This window comes from Cryptotermes secundus, unplaced genomic scaffold (genome assembly GCF_002891405.2).
Source record: "Cryptotermes secundus unplaced genomic scaffold, Csec_1.0 scaffold1230, whole genome shotgun sequence".
Lineage (NCBI taxonomy): Eukaryota > Metazoa > Arthropoda > Insecta > Blattodea > Kalotermitidae > Cryptotermes > Cryptotermes secundus.
In genome coordinates, this window is record NW_019743170.1 from 306,302 (window position 1) to 324,245 (window position 17,944).

Here is a 17,944-nt window from a genome sequence, read left to right on the forward strand (position 1 = left end):
TCTCCACATCCATTCTTATTCATTATTTTGTTATCCGATGGTCTGACGCACACAATTTAACAAGTGGACATGTCAATCGAATGTTGTGTGAGTTACCATAAAGTCACAAATGCTTAAAATGACCATCACCGGTACTGGACCATTGTTGATAATGGCGATTCTGCATATGTGACGGAGGAGATCATTTGCAGATTTCACTGTTTGGGCCGATGAAGTTACTTTTAAACCTAACGCAGCTACCAGAAGACACAACTTCGTGTGTACTATCTACCTGTGACTCCACACATTTCCTTTGTTTGACCTTGGCCGCTTTTTCAGTTTCTTAATTCTGTACATAATCGGTAGGACTTCTTGGACGGGCATTAGCCAGTCTCAATGCCGCTACCTACACACAGAACAACACAAAAACAGAATTAACGCACAAAGACATCCACGCCTACAGAGGAATTCGAACTCAGGATCCCAGCGATCTAGCGAGCGAAGACAGTTCAGGCCTTAGCCCGCACAGCCACTGTGTGCACTGGGTAACAGAAAAGCTAAACGTGACGGAACAAAGCATCGGTACAGTGGGGTCATGTCTTCCAGAAGAATGTTACGGCCATTTTCCTCGATGCGACTTTCACACGTACTGCCTACTTAACAATGCTATAGGACAGCATTGCGCCTTGCATCGACATTTTGTTTACCGGTTAAGACTCTTGGAACGAAGAGGAAGTCTCCTGACTTAACATATATGGAGTTTTACGTGTCGAGCAAGGGGGCACGCGGTAGCGTAGTTGGTTGAGGCACTATGCTACAAGCCGGAAGGTCGCGGGTTCAAGTCCCGATGAGGTCATTGGATTTTTTTTTCAATTGACCTAATCCTTCAGCCGCACTATAATTTTCCTGGAGAGTAAAGCGCGGCCGGCGCGTAAGGCTGACAATCTTACCGCTATCTTTGAGCCGATTGTCTAGATAATGTGGGACCCTCAACGTCTCACAACCCTGTGGGTCTCCACGGTCTGTTACAGGGATAGTTATACTTTTTTTTTAACTTGTGGAGCACACTAAAGATTACTGTGTTTACCACTGCAGGGCCGAGCACGAAACTGATTCACCCAATAACAATACTAGAAAGATTTGAGGCTTTCACGGCGCTGACTATGAGGAAAGAAGTCTTCTGGGATTTGGCACCGTGTATATGTGATGTTAACCGATGTTTCGGAGGAACGTATCGCCTCAATCTGCTTTTACCGGTTCTCACGGTCTCTTCGCTTTGCAGATTTCTTATACTTTTTCTTCTACCCTGAAGATGGAGGCGATACGTTCCTCCGAAACGTCGGTTAACACCACATATACACGGTGCCAAATCCCAGAAGACTGCTTTCTTCAACAATACTAGAATTTTCCCGCTCTATTCCACGTCGTTGTCAACAATGCAGTGTTGCTGGTGGCGATCAGTATGCTCATTCGTGGCGTTAATTAACCAATTTACTTATTGCTCCTTACTATAGTGAGTAGATTGTAAATTCGCAGAGAAATAAAAAAAAGGTAACTAACAGATCTATACGTTAAGATCTGTCCACTTTACGTGATGAAATATAACTTAATAAAATGTGTATACATATTTTTTTAACATCATGTACAATCTGAGGTACAGCCAGCGTTGTTAAGTAAACTACAGATAAATACGTTAGAAAGTAAAGACATAATAATGCCTGAACAAGTCAGTCATTTTTGAAGGGAACCGCATGACTGAATGAAACACAAAGCAGCAGCTGGGTGTCGCCTCTGTGTTGAAATAACACGTGCTTATTCATTTCCCAGCATCTGCCTACACGAGCGCGTTGTCGAGTTCTCTTGTTAATTTATACACTTCACATTGGCAGCAAAGATTATCTGCATTGGCTACCATTCTGTACATTTCAGCCAGTTCTGATAACAATACAAACAGTCCACCGGCAATACACAACTTTATGTATTACTAACACCAGGACGCATTCCAACAAATGGATGCTCTCCCCCCCCCCCAAAGAATACAAACACGTGACTTAACTTTGCTTCTGTAATTTTTAACTCTACTGTTCAGCAATTTCCCCGCTACAAACAGAACAATTCGGCCCAAAGACGTTTCGCGGTAGGCACCATGTTTTCACAAATTCTCCATTTAACTTTATGCTTGGTGCTCACAGACTTGGTTTGTAGCATAAACTTCTACCGCCATTTCTATCCTATTGACAACCTCTGTGGTCTGGTGGTCAGAGTTCCTGGCTACAGAACCAGGTGTCCGGGTTCGATTCCTGGCGCTAACAGATTTTCTGAGATGTAGTGAGCCTGGAACGTGGTCCACTCAGCCTCGTGAGGATAATTAAGGAGCTATTTCACGGATGTGGCGGCTCCGATCTAGAAAATCGAAATTAACGGCCGTGGGGATTTGTTGCGCTGACCACATGACACCCTCTATCCGCTAAAGTTGGCACTAACTTCGCCGACAATCAGCGGTCGCTCTGTCGGTATAGTTCGCTTGCGGACTAAAACCATGGAGTTTATTTGTTGGTCTGTAGTGAATCTAGCATTGACTGTCCAGTGCTTGAGGCTAGCTCTTTCTAAGGTGCCCAACAGAGCAGGTGTCTCCCACCCCTCACCTGAGGACGGAAACAGATCCAGTTTCCGAAACGTTCGTTGTTTCCTATTTTTTTGGGGGACAAAGTCCGAAAATCCAATAATTCTCAGTGTTATACATCCTCATCATAACTCTTAAGCAGCTACAGCCTATAACAGACATAATCATAACCACAACAAAATCACAGTTCTAAAGTTGGACCTAAAACAGATACGTGCGTAAGCTACAGGAAAAAACACACAGACAATTGCAGATCATTGGAATTGAGGTTCTTAGAGCTGTGACTATGGACGGTTACATTTCCTGGAATATAATGCCTTGTAATTCGGCGAAAGTCAATCAACGTTTCGGAGCAATAAATCGCTCCAAACTTCAGAAGCTCTGCTTGCTACCTGTTTCATGCTAATTTCTTTCTTGACTTACTCTTCGACCCTGAAGCTGGAGGCGATGTATTCCTCCTGAAAAGACAGTTGAATTTAACTGCATTACACTATATTATATCCCAGAAGGGCTCATCAAGTGGCCGCGAGGTCTAAAGCATGAACCGTCTTCACTCGCTCTAAAACTGGGATCGTGGGTTCGAATCCCACTCAAGGCATGAATGTCTGTGTGCGTTTATTCTGTGTTTGTGTTATTCTATGTGAAGGCAGGGGTCTTGCGAAGGCCTGATCCTCCGTCCAAGCAGTCCTTCCTGCTATGTATAGGATTAAGAAACTGAAAAAGCGGCCAAGGTCCAAAGGGCTATAGAGCTGTAAATATCCCAGAAGATAAAACTTTTCAAAATTCAGGATTATGTAAAGGAAAAGTATTTTATAGGAGAACTGTCTTTATTTAAAAAGCTGAAAAGTGGCTTATGCTATCAGCAGCGTTGATACGCCTGGCTGAAGGACTAGATCTTACAGCGTTGCTTACCGTAAAAACAGAAAAGTTCCTAATGTATTCAGTTTGAGCACGAAGACTAATTGCGTCCATGAGAGCATGACAAGATAATTTTATCCTTCAGAATATTACAAAGGGAATAGACTGTTCCAGGACAAAGTTACAGTTTCGAGGAAAATCGGACTTATCAAGCCGACAGAAACATAAATTTGCAAACGAGTTTTCTACATCAACAAGTCCATCGGAATCTGCCAGTGTTTACGGTTATCCCAGGTGTGAATATTGCGATTTCCATAGAATGAAAGCAACGTTTAAGGCTATCCAAGGAGTACAAATTCTTACTTATGCATAGAGTGAATGTAGGAGGTTTGGTGCAAGAAGTTGGTACGCAAAATGAATATACATAGGTTGAATAAAAAGTAGTGGCAACGCTTCTACAGTTCTGAAATGACTTTATTACCTGAGGTAATCACATATTCCTTCAATATAATCGCCCCCCCCCATGTGACCCACCTTCTGCCAAATTTGTGAAAGACGTCGTACACCATCAGTGCGTCCACTTCTGTTGATGTCCAGCAGTGACCGCCCTACAGCACGAATAATCTCCTCTCTTGTGTTGTAACGGGTCCCTCGCAGTGGTTCTTTCATTTTGGCGAAGATATCATAATCGCACGGACTCATATCGGGTGAGTATGGCGGATGTTGCAGTATCTCCCATCGCCAGTGGCGAAGGAGATCCTTGACAGAGTCAGCAGTATGAGCCCTTGCATTGTCATGAAGGATGATGGGGTACGTTGCCAACAAGTGTCGTCGCTTTCTCCTGAGTGCTGTACGAAGATGATTACGCAGGAAATTGCAGTAGTAGGCAACGTTTACTGTCTGTCGTTGAGGTACAGTGTGTTGCAGTATCACTCCATCAGTGTCATATGCCACAATGAACATCGCCTTCACATTACTCTGTGTAGGACGCACCTTCTTTGGACGACGAGAGCCAGGATGCTTCCATTCATTTGATTGTTGCTTCAAGTGCGGTTCGTATGAGCGAGACCAAGTTTCGTCTAGAGTGACGATCCTTCCAAGGAAGTCGTCACCTTCCCCCTGGTACCGGTACAAGTCCTGTGCAATTGCATAACGTTGCCATTGTAGCACCTCGGACATTGTATGGGGTACCCAACGCGCTGCAATTTTGCGGTATCCAAGAATATCGTGCAGAATGTGGAGCACGGTTTTGTGACATACGCCTACCTCAGCAGCTAACTCCCGCGCAGCCCATCGACGATCGGCATTCAACAAAGAAGCAAGAAGCTGAATTGTGTGGTTGTCAAAATGGGGTCGTCCTGAACGACGGCTGTCCTGAATGGCATCCCTCCCTTCACGGAACAATTTCACCCATCGTGCCACTGTGCGATATGGCAAAGCAGCATCACCACAACAGTTTTGTGAACTATGACTCTCGTGCAACTTCAATTTTTATCCAGGAGCGTTGTTCTTGTTTCGTAAACATGTTGTTATGGTGCTTGAACTGGGCTCCTGCACTTCAAGACGATGCACAATGCAACTCAATGAAACACAACCAGAGCCACTCACTGCACTACTTCAACTGAACTTCTGCTATCAGCTACAGACGGCGCTAGTGCCACCTGACGCACATCTTTCACGTTACAGCCGTGTTTTTATCCAACCCTTGTATTACAAATTTGATTCAGGAGGAAATTTAGAGGAGATGAAACTCGGGCAATAGCTTCCTACCATTCAGTCCAGACTCTCGTCTTCTCGTCTGCTGTCAAAATGTCTCTGGCATTAAGGGAGGAACATAGACTAAGGGTGTCTCAAAACAGGGTGTTGAGGAGAATATCTGGACCGAAGAGAGATGAAGTGATACGAGGCTGGAGGAAACTTCATTAATGAGGAGCTTCATAACTTGTACTCTTCTCCAAGTATTATTAGAATGATGAGGTCAAGGAGGATGAGATGGGCAGGGAATGTAGGAAGAATTGGGAAGAGGAATGCATGTAAGATACTGGTCGGAAAGCCAGAAGAACCACCAGAAAAACCAAGACGTAAGTGTGTGGATAATATTGTAACGTGTCGGCTGTGTGACGCGACACGAGTAAATTACGTGGGTCTTCGGATTGGAACGAATTCGTTTATTGGACGCTTATTTTTACACTTACACGTACACTTACTCACAATTTCAGTATCACAATTACTGCTTCTGCTATAGTTGAAGCCAAACTGACGACTGACCACTACTGACTGATCTCCACGGAAGTATCCTTTTCGGATTCCGGGCATGCGACAATATTAAAATGGATCTTACAGACATAGGATAGGGTGGTATGGACTGGATACACGGCAATGAACCTTGGAGTTTCATAAAATGCTGGAAAGTTCTTGAGTAGGTACACAACTGGCGGGTTCTCAGGAAGGGCCCAGCTCCATGACGTTAGTTTAGCTAGTCAGAAAGTCCGTGTGTTGGAATCGGAAAATTGAAATCGTACGTCTAGAAGTTCTGATATCAGAGAAAGACCGGAAGTTACAAGCACAGCTGAACAGATGCAAGGATGCCAACAGAATCGGAGTAATCGTCTCAAAGGAATGGAAAGAGGCCACCTTCCACAAATGAAAAACTATGTTACCAACCGAGCGGACAGACTATGGATCCATAGGGCCGGATCTACGCAACATGATGCTGTATAGTTCATGAACAGTAATAAGGCGAGTCAGTAAACGGGTCACAAATGGGAATAAAACATAAAACATGTGATACTCGAACCTGAAAAAAACAATTATTTCTCGACTTATCCACCAAACAACATTGATACACTTGCCCTATCGCTTTAACAGTGTGTCGAAACCCTCAGCGCATAAGTCTTCTGACTGTTGTCTCAGCCACTTCTGCATCTCCGTTCCAACCTCTTCATCAGCGAAACGCTTGCCACCAGTTGTGAACCGCTTTACGCGATAAACACTTCCCACCGTAAAGACGTAAATAGGAAACATTTCTTCATGAATATCCTTTTCACTGAGTCTTTTGCCCATAAGAAAATGCACGAACAGAACGCTGCTCCCCGGCGGTACACTCAAGCATTCTCGTCATTTTGACTACTAAAACCACACTCTGAACATGCGCATGCGTATCTGCTACCTAAACTGTCATGAAGCTGGACTGTGCTGCTACCTAGTGGTACAGAAAACCTATTTAAGTCCATTACAGCCGTTTTACTTCCTTTTGTGACCTATTTACTGACTCTGCCTCATAGTAGTAGTAGTAGCAGCAATAGTTACGGTAGCAGTAACAGCAAGCAATTTCAATACCACAGCTGTCAGTACAGTGACTACGCTACGGTCTGGACGAGAGCGGCAGAGGAGGAGGACATTTTGCGTCCAACCTCATATACAGAGGGTGGCCGTGGCGTGAAGCTAGTGCCGAGAGCTACACCTTCATGGTGCGGTGCTGAGTGCAGCGCAAGCACAACTCACCCAGGAAGTCACAGTGGTGAATCCGCCGCTTCTCCAGCTCTGGGTTGTTCCTTCTGTTGTACTTGGGGACAACCGGCGCTGTCGTCACTGTCGGAGATGCTGACGTCGGCGCAGGAGGCGGGGCTGGGCCGTGATGGTTAGGGGTGGGGTATGGTGGTGGCGGCGTTCTCCTGGGAAGGTTGTTGCCCGGAGACCCGGGTTCAGAGATCGGAGGGGTGGGGGGAGGCAGGTACACGAGCCTTGACATGGGGAAGGCAGGGTGGGGCAAGTTGCCATTGCTGTAGCTGTGCTGTGGGGGGAACTGTTGCTGGGGGTTGGCGCTGCTGTTGAAAGGGGGCGTGAGGTGCATGTGCTGTAACGAGGGTGGCGGTGGTAACTTCTCGGTCTTGACGACGGGAGGGTTCATGAGGGGTAGGCTGGAGGGTGAGCCGCACGATGCCACCTCATCGGGCATCTCCTGTTTCACTGATGCCAGCATCTCGGCGTTCTCCGGGTCCAGTTTCTGGATGCTGGACGTGATGTCCTCCCAGAGCGCTGGCTTGAGAAAGACGTCGTCCTCTGCCTGGGTTCCTGGCACTGTTCGCATGGACACATAGCTCATGCTGTTGGCGTGGTGGTGGTGGTGATGATGGTGGTGGTGCCGCGGGGGATGGTGCGGCAGGCCCGGCGTCTCGAAAAACTCGTCTATTTGCGACGCCGACTCGCGCCGCGGTTTGATCTCTAGCTCAGCAGCTTCTGCAGCTGCCGCTGCCTCCTCAAGGCGCTGGAGTCGCTCCAGCTCCTGTTTGCACAGGTAGGCGTCTAACTCGCTCGTCTGTAAAAAAAAAACAGGATTTGTATCAGCAAACAGGAGTCCTGACCCCACTAAAACCCAACGCGAGAAATCATGATCAGAAACGAAGAGGGCAGGCAAGGCTCTCTTCAACTAACCGGACTGTTGTCAGCAAAAGGAATTTCGTCAAGAAACATTCATTCCCGGAAGCAGGGGGCGGGGGGATATCGTTAATGAAACAGGATATTTTTCAGTACGAGACTGGCAAAAACAGGACACTTTTCAGCACAGGACGTAAAAAAAAACAGGATACTTATCAGCACAGGACAGTAAACAAACAGAAGTCTTTTCAGCACAGGATTATAATCAGCAAACAGGACATTTCTCAGCACAGGACCGTAGTCGAGGAGGAGTGTTCTCAGCACAGGACTTAAATAAACAAACAGTTCTCTTCTCAGCACAGGACTACAGTCAACAAACAGGAGTCTTTTCAGCATAGACTATAGTCAATCATAGTCGCGCCATAGCTCAAGCGATTAGTAGCTGGCTTCCCACCGCGGCGAAGCGGGTTCGATCCCGGGTCTGGTGAAGTGGGATTTGTGATGGACAAAATGGCGCTGGGGCAGGTGTTCTCCGAGTACTTCGGTTTCCCCTGCCAATCTTCATTCCCCCAATTGCTCCACAATCACCCTCACCTATCATCTGGGGCTGGTACAACAGGCCAGAAGTGGTCGCAGTACACGGGACTTAGTCCCACCCCACTAGCAATAAAAAATAGTCAACAATCAGGGTTTTCTCCAACACAGGACTGTAACGAAGTTAGTCGCTAAACGTGTTTATTTTTCCTACATACGAGCCACTACTCACATACATTATGATATGCAGCATGTGTGTGAGAGATGGTCCTGAATTACAAGGAGAATCAGGGTCGTCAGTTGGTTTTGTATGATTCGTGAACGTGTTCTTCCACTCCTTTGAAGAAGAAGGCGAATGTCATCGGAAGAAAATGACGCGTCACGTCTCGGGGAACTGTTGCTTTCGGGCTGAGAATGTTTCAGCGCAAAGTGCTCAGTAAGGTACATGAATTCTGAGGAAAGACGGACACAATTGCTTAAGTAGGGACTTAGTATTAATGTAATGAAAAATTCGACGCAGGTGAGCTGGTCAAGGCATAGATAAGCTGTCCAAAGATACTGAGCACAAATCCACGATGCAGTATTTGGATACGTACACGGGGATCCTCAAGCCAATTACAAATTTTGATCGGTACATTTTAAAAGGAGGGGAACTTTCACAAGATGTAGGCGCACATACCCATGTTAGGTGTACCCTGTCGCCATGGCATGGTGCGTCCACAGGTTGTGGATGGAGAAGACGGCCTCCAGATATGGAAGGCAGTCGTGAATATATTATTATTTGACTGCAAATTGGTTTTTACTCGGTGGCAGTGGTGGTCATCCAGTTGATTGGGCGTGGGGCTTACAACTCCTCGCCGTAAAAATAAGCTTGTTACGAAATGTCACAAAGGGCTTCGGACCTGAAGGGATCCACCAGCGGAGGGATGTGAACCTTCGGGTTCCATAAAATGCTGGGAAGTTCTTGAGTAGCTGCACAATTGGCGGCTTCTCAAGAAGGGCTCAGCTCTATGTAGTTAGTTAGCAGCACATACTCGTACAATAATAATAATAGAATCTTAGAGAAATAAGGCGGATTCATTTGGCTCAGGACAGTTGGTGGCCAGTGTTAGGCCACGGTAAACACGGAACTGCTCCTTCGAGTTCAATAAAAGTTATGGTATTTCTTGAGTAGCCGAGGGACTGCTTACTTCTGATGAAGGACTCCGTCCCAATGATTGAGTTCCAGTTGATTCGCTGATTATATCCTCTTTATGACACGTGACTCTCGTTATACGCGCTTCTCTTCCCTCCCTCTCTTTTTCGCACTATGAACTTAAAAAGAGACGTAAGATGTTTACAAACACAGCCCTTACGGTGTGGTTTGTGAAAATCGCCAACTGCATATCTTTCGTTACAAGAATCGCTTACAGAGCTATAACATGGGGAGACAAATGGTGGCTTATACGTGGCAATTCAGAAGCCGGGATAGCTCAGTCAGTATAGCGACTGGCTACAGCCTACACGATCAAGAGGTCGGAGTTCGAGCCCCGGTAGAGTGAAGATTTATCTCTTCTTCACGTCTTCCAGACCGGTTCTGGGGCCCACCCAGCCTCTTATCCAATGGGTACCTGAGGTAAAGCGGCCGAGGCGTGAAGCTGACCACTCACCTCCTACTAGCATCGAGGTCAAGAAAATTAGAATCTGTTCATCCGTTCCCCTTAACGCCTTCATGGCGTAGTGCTCAGTTAGTTAAGCACAGTGATAACTTTACCTTAATAGGACTATTCAGTACGGCGTTGCTGTTAAATTTAAATTCTCATGTCTGTATTTTGACTTCCTGACAGCATATTGAGCCGTCAATCTTGTTATTCAATTCACTGCTCGTGTTCCTGATATATGTATGCCGGACAGCGGTTTCCTTATCCTTGCTTATGAAGATCACGGCCTAATGGATGAAGTCAGACTTGACTGGTTAATCCATTAACCATGAACGCCGTGCGCAGCAGCAGCTGAATGGCTCTCAAGTGACGCATTGCTTAAACAGTTCCTAGATAGCCATCATGACCTTGCTTATAGAAAACCGCAGTCCCTTATACCACAACGTGGGGCTTAACCCGTAAATCACAGTGGTTACTATATATACCACACGCTTTAACACTAAAAATATAAACATCGATTATTTCCTACATACCACTGCGGGAAGCATGGTGCTTCCTGTGACGTAGGAACGGAATTATTTAATAACAGATAGCTCTGTCGTTACATAAGCAGGCTACGGGTTGGACAACAGCAGAATCGAGGGTAGACTCCCCGTATGGGAGATTTTGCTCTCTTCCATAGCATCTAGACAGATTCTGGGCCCAACCAGCCTCTTATCCAACGGATACCGCATGTTTTGATACGAATTAGTAAATATCTTGAAACAGGACACGACCGCTTCTTTGGACATCCTTTACAATTCAGAATTCATTTATCATTATATTATTCGAAGCAGTGTAGTGTGAGCAACGGTCAGCATTGCAGAAAACCATAAAGAATACTGTACTAATTTTAAATTTACTGTATTTACGCATGTATAGGCCGCACATTTTTTGCCAAAAATTCAAGAGGAAGACTGGGGTGCGGCTTATATTCGAAATATTCGAAATCACACTTCATTTAAAAAAAATTATATTCATAATTAGTAATACAGGGTGTTCTACTCCTGAAATAATATTCCAAGAAAATTATTTTTTCTATAATTTCTGTCTGAAAATTGTGCTGCGGCCTATACACGCACGCGGCCTATACATGCGTAAATACGGTACTCTGAGTACTGGACATGGGTTTGATTGCAGAAACAAACTTCCTTCTCAATCCGAGAAGCGCCACTTCCCAAACCCACTATGCTTTCACGAGTAAATAATATACGCATAATGACTCATTAAAAAGTTCAAATACACGGTAAGATTCACTCCAAATATTTCTTTACCATGTAGTTCGATTGAAATGCCAACAGATGTCACGTGCTGTCAGATATACTTTTTTTTAAGATCGACGTTTTCGATATTTGGCATTTTTGGGTCTAAACAGCATTAAAATATTACGAACCCGTTGTTTATTTCATAACGTCTTAAATTTAACACAGCTACATTCCAAATATGGACTCGGTGGGAAGTCAGCGACTAACCGCTTGAGCTATGGCGCGGCCAATTTCATTTTAGGCGGCGGTTACGTTCTAAAGACGGCACACAGACCCAAAAAAGCGTATAGTCAGAATTACAATTGCAAATCCCTTACATCGCACATACTCGTAAAGTACGTGTCTTTTTGTACATACCCTTAATATGTGCGTATATAACACTGTCACGTGAAGGAGTGGATATCGACGGGGTTTAGGATTGGAGCTTGGATTTATTGACCACCTTCACATAGGACTCGTGACTACACTTAATTATAGGGCCATCGCTAATTTACACACTTCATAAATCATTACAGCACACTCTAAGTCTTTTCAGTCTGCTATGCCATTACCTGGTAACGGCTTTAACAGTGGGGATTCAACTGCACCGACCAAGCCTTCTCTTGGCCGAACTATAGATCAAGCGATTAGTCGCTAGCTTCCCACCGCGGCGGCCCGAATCTAGTCTTGTGGGATTTGTAGTGGACAAAGTGGCGCTGGGGCAGGATTTCTCCCAGTACTTCGGTTTCCCCTGCCAATCTTCATTCCACCGATTGCTCCACAATCACCATCATCTATCATCTGGGACTGGTACAATGGCCAGAAGTGGCCGCCGTACCAAGCGGACTCAGTCTCTTCAGGGACTCCCTTACAACTCAAAGTCAAAGTTACGTTACGACAGACCGTAAGTCGGTCAGTCTGTCTTACTCTCAAGTACACATTATTTTTTGTCAGACAGTTGCTAGTACTTGATGTGGGGCACCCTCTCTGACGAGATGACGGATCTGTCTTTTACAATGTACATACTGATAACTTTGAAACTTTTCTCGGTTATAACATATTGTCAGGGACAGCGTAGAGAAACACAGTTCACTGTTGTACTTATTCATTTCCGTGGGAACGTTTTTATTTGCGAAGGCTTTACTCAGTAACAGCTGCTTATACTTGCTTATACAGAATCTGTTGCTTAGCAGCGAACGTTATTTCAAGGTCGTTACCCAGTAACGGATTTACACGCTACAATGTTGTGGCCATATTTGTGCGCAACATTTCAGACCGAAATACCGCCTCTCAGTAAGCCCAACACAGTCGGTTTTTCCTGCAGCGGTAAAAGAGAGAGCTGTTTCTTCGGTTGAGCACCAGATGTTGACTTGTGTTTGGAGGCCATGTAGTATGAAAAATACCTACATCTAACTCCATGGAATTGAGGCACAGTCAGGGTTTACGCTCACTGAATGACGCGATGAGCGGAAACAAAATTTATTACGAGCGCGTACGGTTGAATTCGCGGAAGATAAATTCGCGTATGATGCGAGAAATTGAGTAGTGTCTAATGGTAGGATGACTGATGAATAATAAGGTAAGGTAAAGTTATCCCGGCATGCACTGTCTTCGCTCGCTCGGAAGCCGGGATCGTGGGTTCGAATCCCACTCAGGGCATGGATGTTTGTGTGCGTTTTTCTGTGTTTGTGTACAGGTAGAGGCCTTGCGACGAGCTGATCACTCGCCCAAGGAGTCCTACTGTATGTGTAAGATCTAGAAAAACCGAAGTGAACGGAGTTCATGGAGGTAGGCCTAGGCCCACTGGGGCTTTAATGCCAGGGGGAGAAAAAATTTATCCCTGTGCTTAACTAATTAAGCACTATGCCTTGAAGATGTACGGGGGAATTGGTGCACAGATCCACGCAATCTCGATCTCGGAAATAACTGGAGGTGAATCGTCAGCTTCACGCCCCGGCACCTTGCCCTCTGTAGCTATTGGATAGGAGGCTGGGTGAGCCCCACAGTCGGTCGGGACGACGTGGAGAGAAGAGAAAGCTTGACTACCGGGACGCGAATTCCGATCTCTCAGCCGCTCAGCCCCGCAGCCAGTAGCTATACCGACCGCTCTATCTCTGCGGTTGATAAATGACGCGGAAAAAATCTGTGACCTAATCAAGAAGCTTTCGTGATATTTTCCTATTTCAGGACAGAAGCCATCAAGAAAAGAAATATGTGTATCGTTAAAACCTCCGTCACAATAAAAAAAAACATAAAACGAAATAAAATCGATATATACAATCAGAGTGGAACCTACCAATTAAGATGCAACGAATGCTCATTAAAATATATCGGATAAACTAGACGAACATTTAAAATACGATTAAACGAACATGTTCGAGCTATGAAAGAAAAGCAAACAAAACTCCATGTACGCCCAACAACTTACTTCTACTAATTACTTCTATTTGGCATAAGGAAAAACTGCCTGATCAGCGGAAGGAGTCTATTATTGTACCAGTTCACAAGAAGGGTGATAAAACTGACTGTAGTAATTATCGAGGGATATCACTCCTATCAACTTCATATAAAATTTTGTCCAACATTCTTCTTTCAAGGTTAAGTCCATATATAGATGAAATTATTGGGGATCATCAGTGTGGGTTTCGACGTAACAGATCAACTACAGATCAGATCTTTTGCATTCGTCAGATATTGGAGAAAAAACGGGAGTACGATGAGACAGTACATCAGTAATTCATAGACTTCAAGAAAGCCTATGATTCAGTTAGGAGGGAAGTATTGTACAATATTCTAATAGAGTTTCGGATACCCATGAAACTAGTTAGGTTGATTAGAATGTGTTTAAACGAAACGTATAGTAAAATCCGTGTAGGTAAATTTCCTATCCAGAATGGTCTAAAACGAGATGCTTTATCGCCTCTCCTTTTTTAACTTTGCCTTAGAATATGCAATTAGGAAGGTCCAGGGAAACCAGGTGGGACTGAAATTAAACAGGACACATCAGCTGTTGGTCTACGCCGATGATGTGGATCTACTGGGTGATAATGTAGATACCATAAAGAAAAACACACAAACTTTAATTGACGCAAATAAATAGGTTAGTCTAGAAATAAACACAGAGAAAACGAAGTGTATCTTACTGTCTCGTCACCAGAATGCAGGGCAAAATCATGACATAAAGATAGGAAACAGATGTTTTGAAAATGTGGCACAGTTCAGATATTTGGGAACAACGATAACAGATCGAAACCTGATTCAGGAGGAAATTAAGAGGCGATTGAACTCGGGTAATGCTTTCTACCATTCACTCCAGAACCTTTTGTCTTCTCGTCTGCTGTCCAAAAACATAAAAATTAGAATATACAAAACTATAATTTTGCCTGTGGTTCTGCATGAGTGTGAAACTTGGTCTCTGACATTAAGGGAGGAACATAGACTGAGGGTGTTTGAGAACAGGGTGTTGAAGAGAATATTTGGACCGAAGAGGGATGAAGTGACAGGAGCTTGGAGAAAACTGCATAATGAGGAGCTTCATAACTTGTACTCTTCTTCAAGTATAATTAGAATGATCAAGTCAAGGAAGATAAGGTGGTCAGGTCATGTAGCACGAATGCGGGAGACTAGGAATGAGTATAGGATATTGGTGGGAAAGCCAGAAGGAAAGAGACCACAGGGAATTATTTTGCGGATAGAGGTTGTCGCGTGGTCAGCGCAACGGATTCCTACGACCTTTAATCTCGGTTTTCTAGACCGAAGCCGCTATTTTTCTATTCAAGTAGCTCCTCAATTATCCTCACGACGCTGAGTGGACCCCGTTCCAAACCCACCACATCTCAGAAAATCTGGTAGCGCCGGGAATCGAACCCGGGAACTCTAGATCTGTAGCCAGGAACTCTGACCACTAAAACACAGAGGCGGTCACACAAAAACGAAGGAAAATTAAAAAAAAAACAATTACACAGGACAGTAAAAATTGCCCTCCCTACCATTCAGTCCACAAGCTTTTGCCTTCTCGTCTGATACCTAAAGACGTAAAAATTAGAATTTACAGAACCACAGTTTTGCTTCTGTTTCTGTATGGGTGTGAAACATTTGTCTGACATTAAGGCAGGTACACAGACTGAGGGTGTCTGAAAACATGGTGTTGAGAATAGTTGGACCAAAGAGGGATGAAGTGACAGGAGGTTGGAGAAAACTGCATAATGAGGAGCTTCGTAACTTGTACTCTTCTCCAAGTATAATTAGAATGACCAAGTCCATGATGAGATAGACACGAAATTTAGCACGAACGGGGCAAACAGTAATGCATATAGGACACTGGTGGATAATATTAAAATGAATCTGAAGCGACAGGATGCGGTGATGTGGACTGAATTTATCTGGCTCAGGATAGGGACCAGAGAAGGGCTCTTGTGAACACGGTAATGGACCTTCAGGCTCCATAAAATGCTGGGAAATTCTTGAGTAGCTGCGCAAATAGCGGCTTCTCAAAAATGGCTCGGCTCCATGAAGTTAGTCAGTCAAAATGTCCCAAACATCTCATTTACAGCAAACCGGCAGCCCAGACCAAATCTGAGAAACCCATACAGACAGCTTCCTATATAAAAACCAATAAGTAAAAATATGGCTCCATTTTGATAATTCAGTAACGACATATATAGTCGTAAACCACGTGATAACATAACCCGAATATTAAATGTTTTAATATCGGTTTAATCAACTGTTACGTTTACGGATCTCAATTATACCTTTATCCAAAATGTACGCCTAGAGCGGTACCACTATTCCATCAGACGCCAGGGGTACCCAAACGATGAACTGACACCCTCCTTTCTGGTATCATCAAAACTTCATGCCATTATCAGAATTGCGCAATGCAGTAAATGTAACCTTCTGCACTGGCATTTATACTGTCACGTGTATTAGTGACTATAGACGGGGTTTGGATTGGTGGATAGATTTACTGTCCACTTACAGGTCGTAACTACAAATAACCGTAACACTATTGCTGACTTCCACACTACAAATCAATTCACGCTGTCTTCCCAGTCTGCTTTCACTAGTCTGTACTTGTTAACAGCTCTCAGCAATGGCTATTCCTCTGCAGTGTTTTCGCTAGACGTTTCCTGGTAACGAATCTTAACAATGGAGATCCTTCAGCTTCCGTGGTCACGCCGTTACTGTCCGGCTAATATTTCGCAACTGAAATGCAGCACAAATGTCTTCAAGATAACTCCTCGACACGGACGACGCAGAAAACAGCCTCTATTGTTGTAGATGTGTGTTGACCATATAGAAAACATCCTTCTTCTATTGTCGCGTGCGTCACCTAGCAACGGCCGCAGTTTACCGAGTCACTGCTTAGCAACGGGTCTATACAACACAGTAATATCGCCTATGATCAACTAACCCGTAATTAATTCATTCATTCATTCACAGTGGCTCTACATCCCTTTGTTGGGCCCTGGCCGCGTTTTCATTTTAGTAATCCTATACAGTCGATATGGCTCCTTGGACGGGGTATCAGCCCGTCGCAAGGCCGCTACCTACACGCAGGACAACACACGGATATCTGTGCCTTGAGTGGGATTCGAACCCATGATCCCCGTGTTCGAGCGGGCGAAGATAATTCATGCCTTAGGCCGCGCGGCCACTGTGATGGGTAACTCTTTATCGGTAATTCCTTACTCATGGAGCTGAGCCCTTCTTGAGGAGAAGCCAAATCTGCAGCTACTCGAGAATTTCCCAGCACTTTATGGAACCCGAAGGTTCATTATAGTGTTCAAAAGAGCCCTCCACTGACCCCTATCTCGAGCCAGATCAATCCCATCATATCTCTCTAAGATCCAGTTTAATACCCGTTATCAGTACTGTACCAAAACTGTGTGAGTGAAGAAATTCAGGTCTTTGGAATAAAAACGCTGTCTGGTGCTCTTTGTTTTGACCATGAATAATGCACACACGATGTTGTGAAATCTAATCGTTCAAAACAAAACTCCATGACTTTAGTCCGCAAGCTAAGTATACCGACCGAGCGACCGCCGCTTGTCGGCGAAGTTAGTGCCAACTTTAGCGGATAGAGGGTGTCGCGTGGTCAGCGCAACGAATCCCTGCTGCCGTTAATTTCGGTTTTCTAGACCGGAGCCACTACTTTTCCATTCAAGCAGCTCCTTAAATATCCTCACGAGGCTGAGTGAACCCCGTTCCAGACACGCTACTTCTCAGAAAATCGGGTAGCGCCGAGAATCGAACTCGGCACCTCTGGTTCTATAGCCAGGAACTCTTACCACTAGACCACAGAGGCTACTTTCGTAATATCTGCAGTAATAATTCAAACATTTCCATATGCAAGAGATGCTTAAATGCAGCTAAGAAGAATTGTTTCAATTAAAAGGTTATTTCATTCTCATGGCATCGCGCCCCCGAGGTTGATCATTTCTATGGAACCATATAGAATTTCAGGAATATAGATCAGAATATCGCCAAGACGTAGGGTTACAGTCTTTGGAGGCTAGCGGAGTTCAGAGCAGCGTGACGTAACACTCATATAGGTCACGCACGTGTATATCCACGTAGTTCACGGCGAATATGATATCTGATATAGCTGTAAACTATTCTACACATAATGGCGGGTACTTCCTGATTTT

The 17,944-nt window shown here is 44.7% G+C and overlaps 1 protein-coding gene across 2 annotated transcripts in view; it reads right to left on the bottom strand.

The window, feature by feature from the left end:
• The window catches only part of LOC111874011 (dendritic arbor reduction protein 1), a 235,113-nt gene that overhangs the window by 91,742 nt on the left and 125,427 nt on the right, over nucleotides 1-17,944 (bottom strand). For both annotated transcript variants that reach the window (XM_033755298.1, XM_023869114.2), the window contains exon 2: nucleotides 6,965-7,778. In XM_033755298.1, coding sequence (XP_033611189.1) covers nucleotides 6,965-7,778 — 814 coding nt within the window. The remainder of the gene's footprint in view (nucleotides 1-6,964; nucleotides 7,779-17,944) is intronic.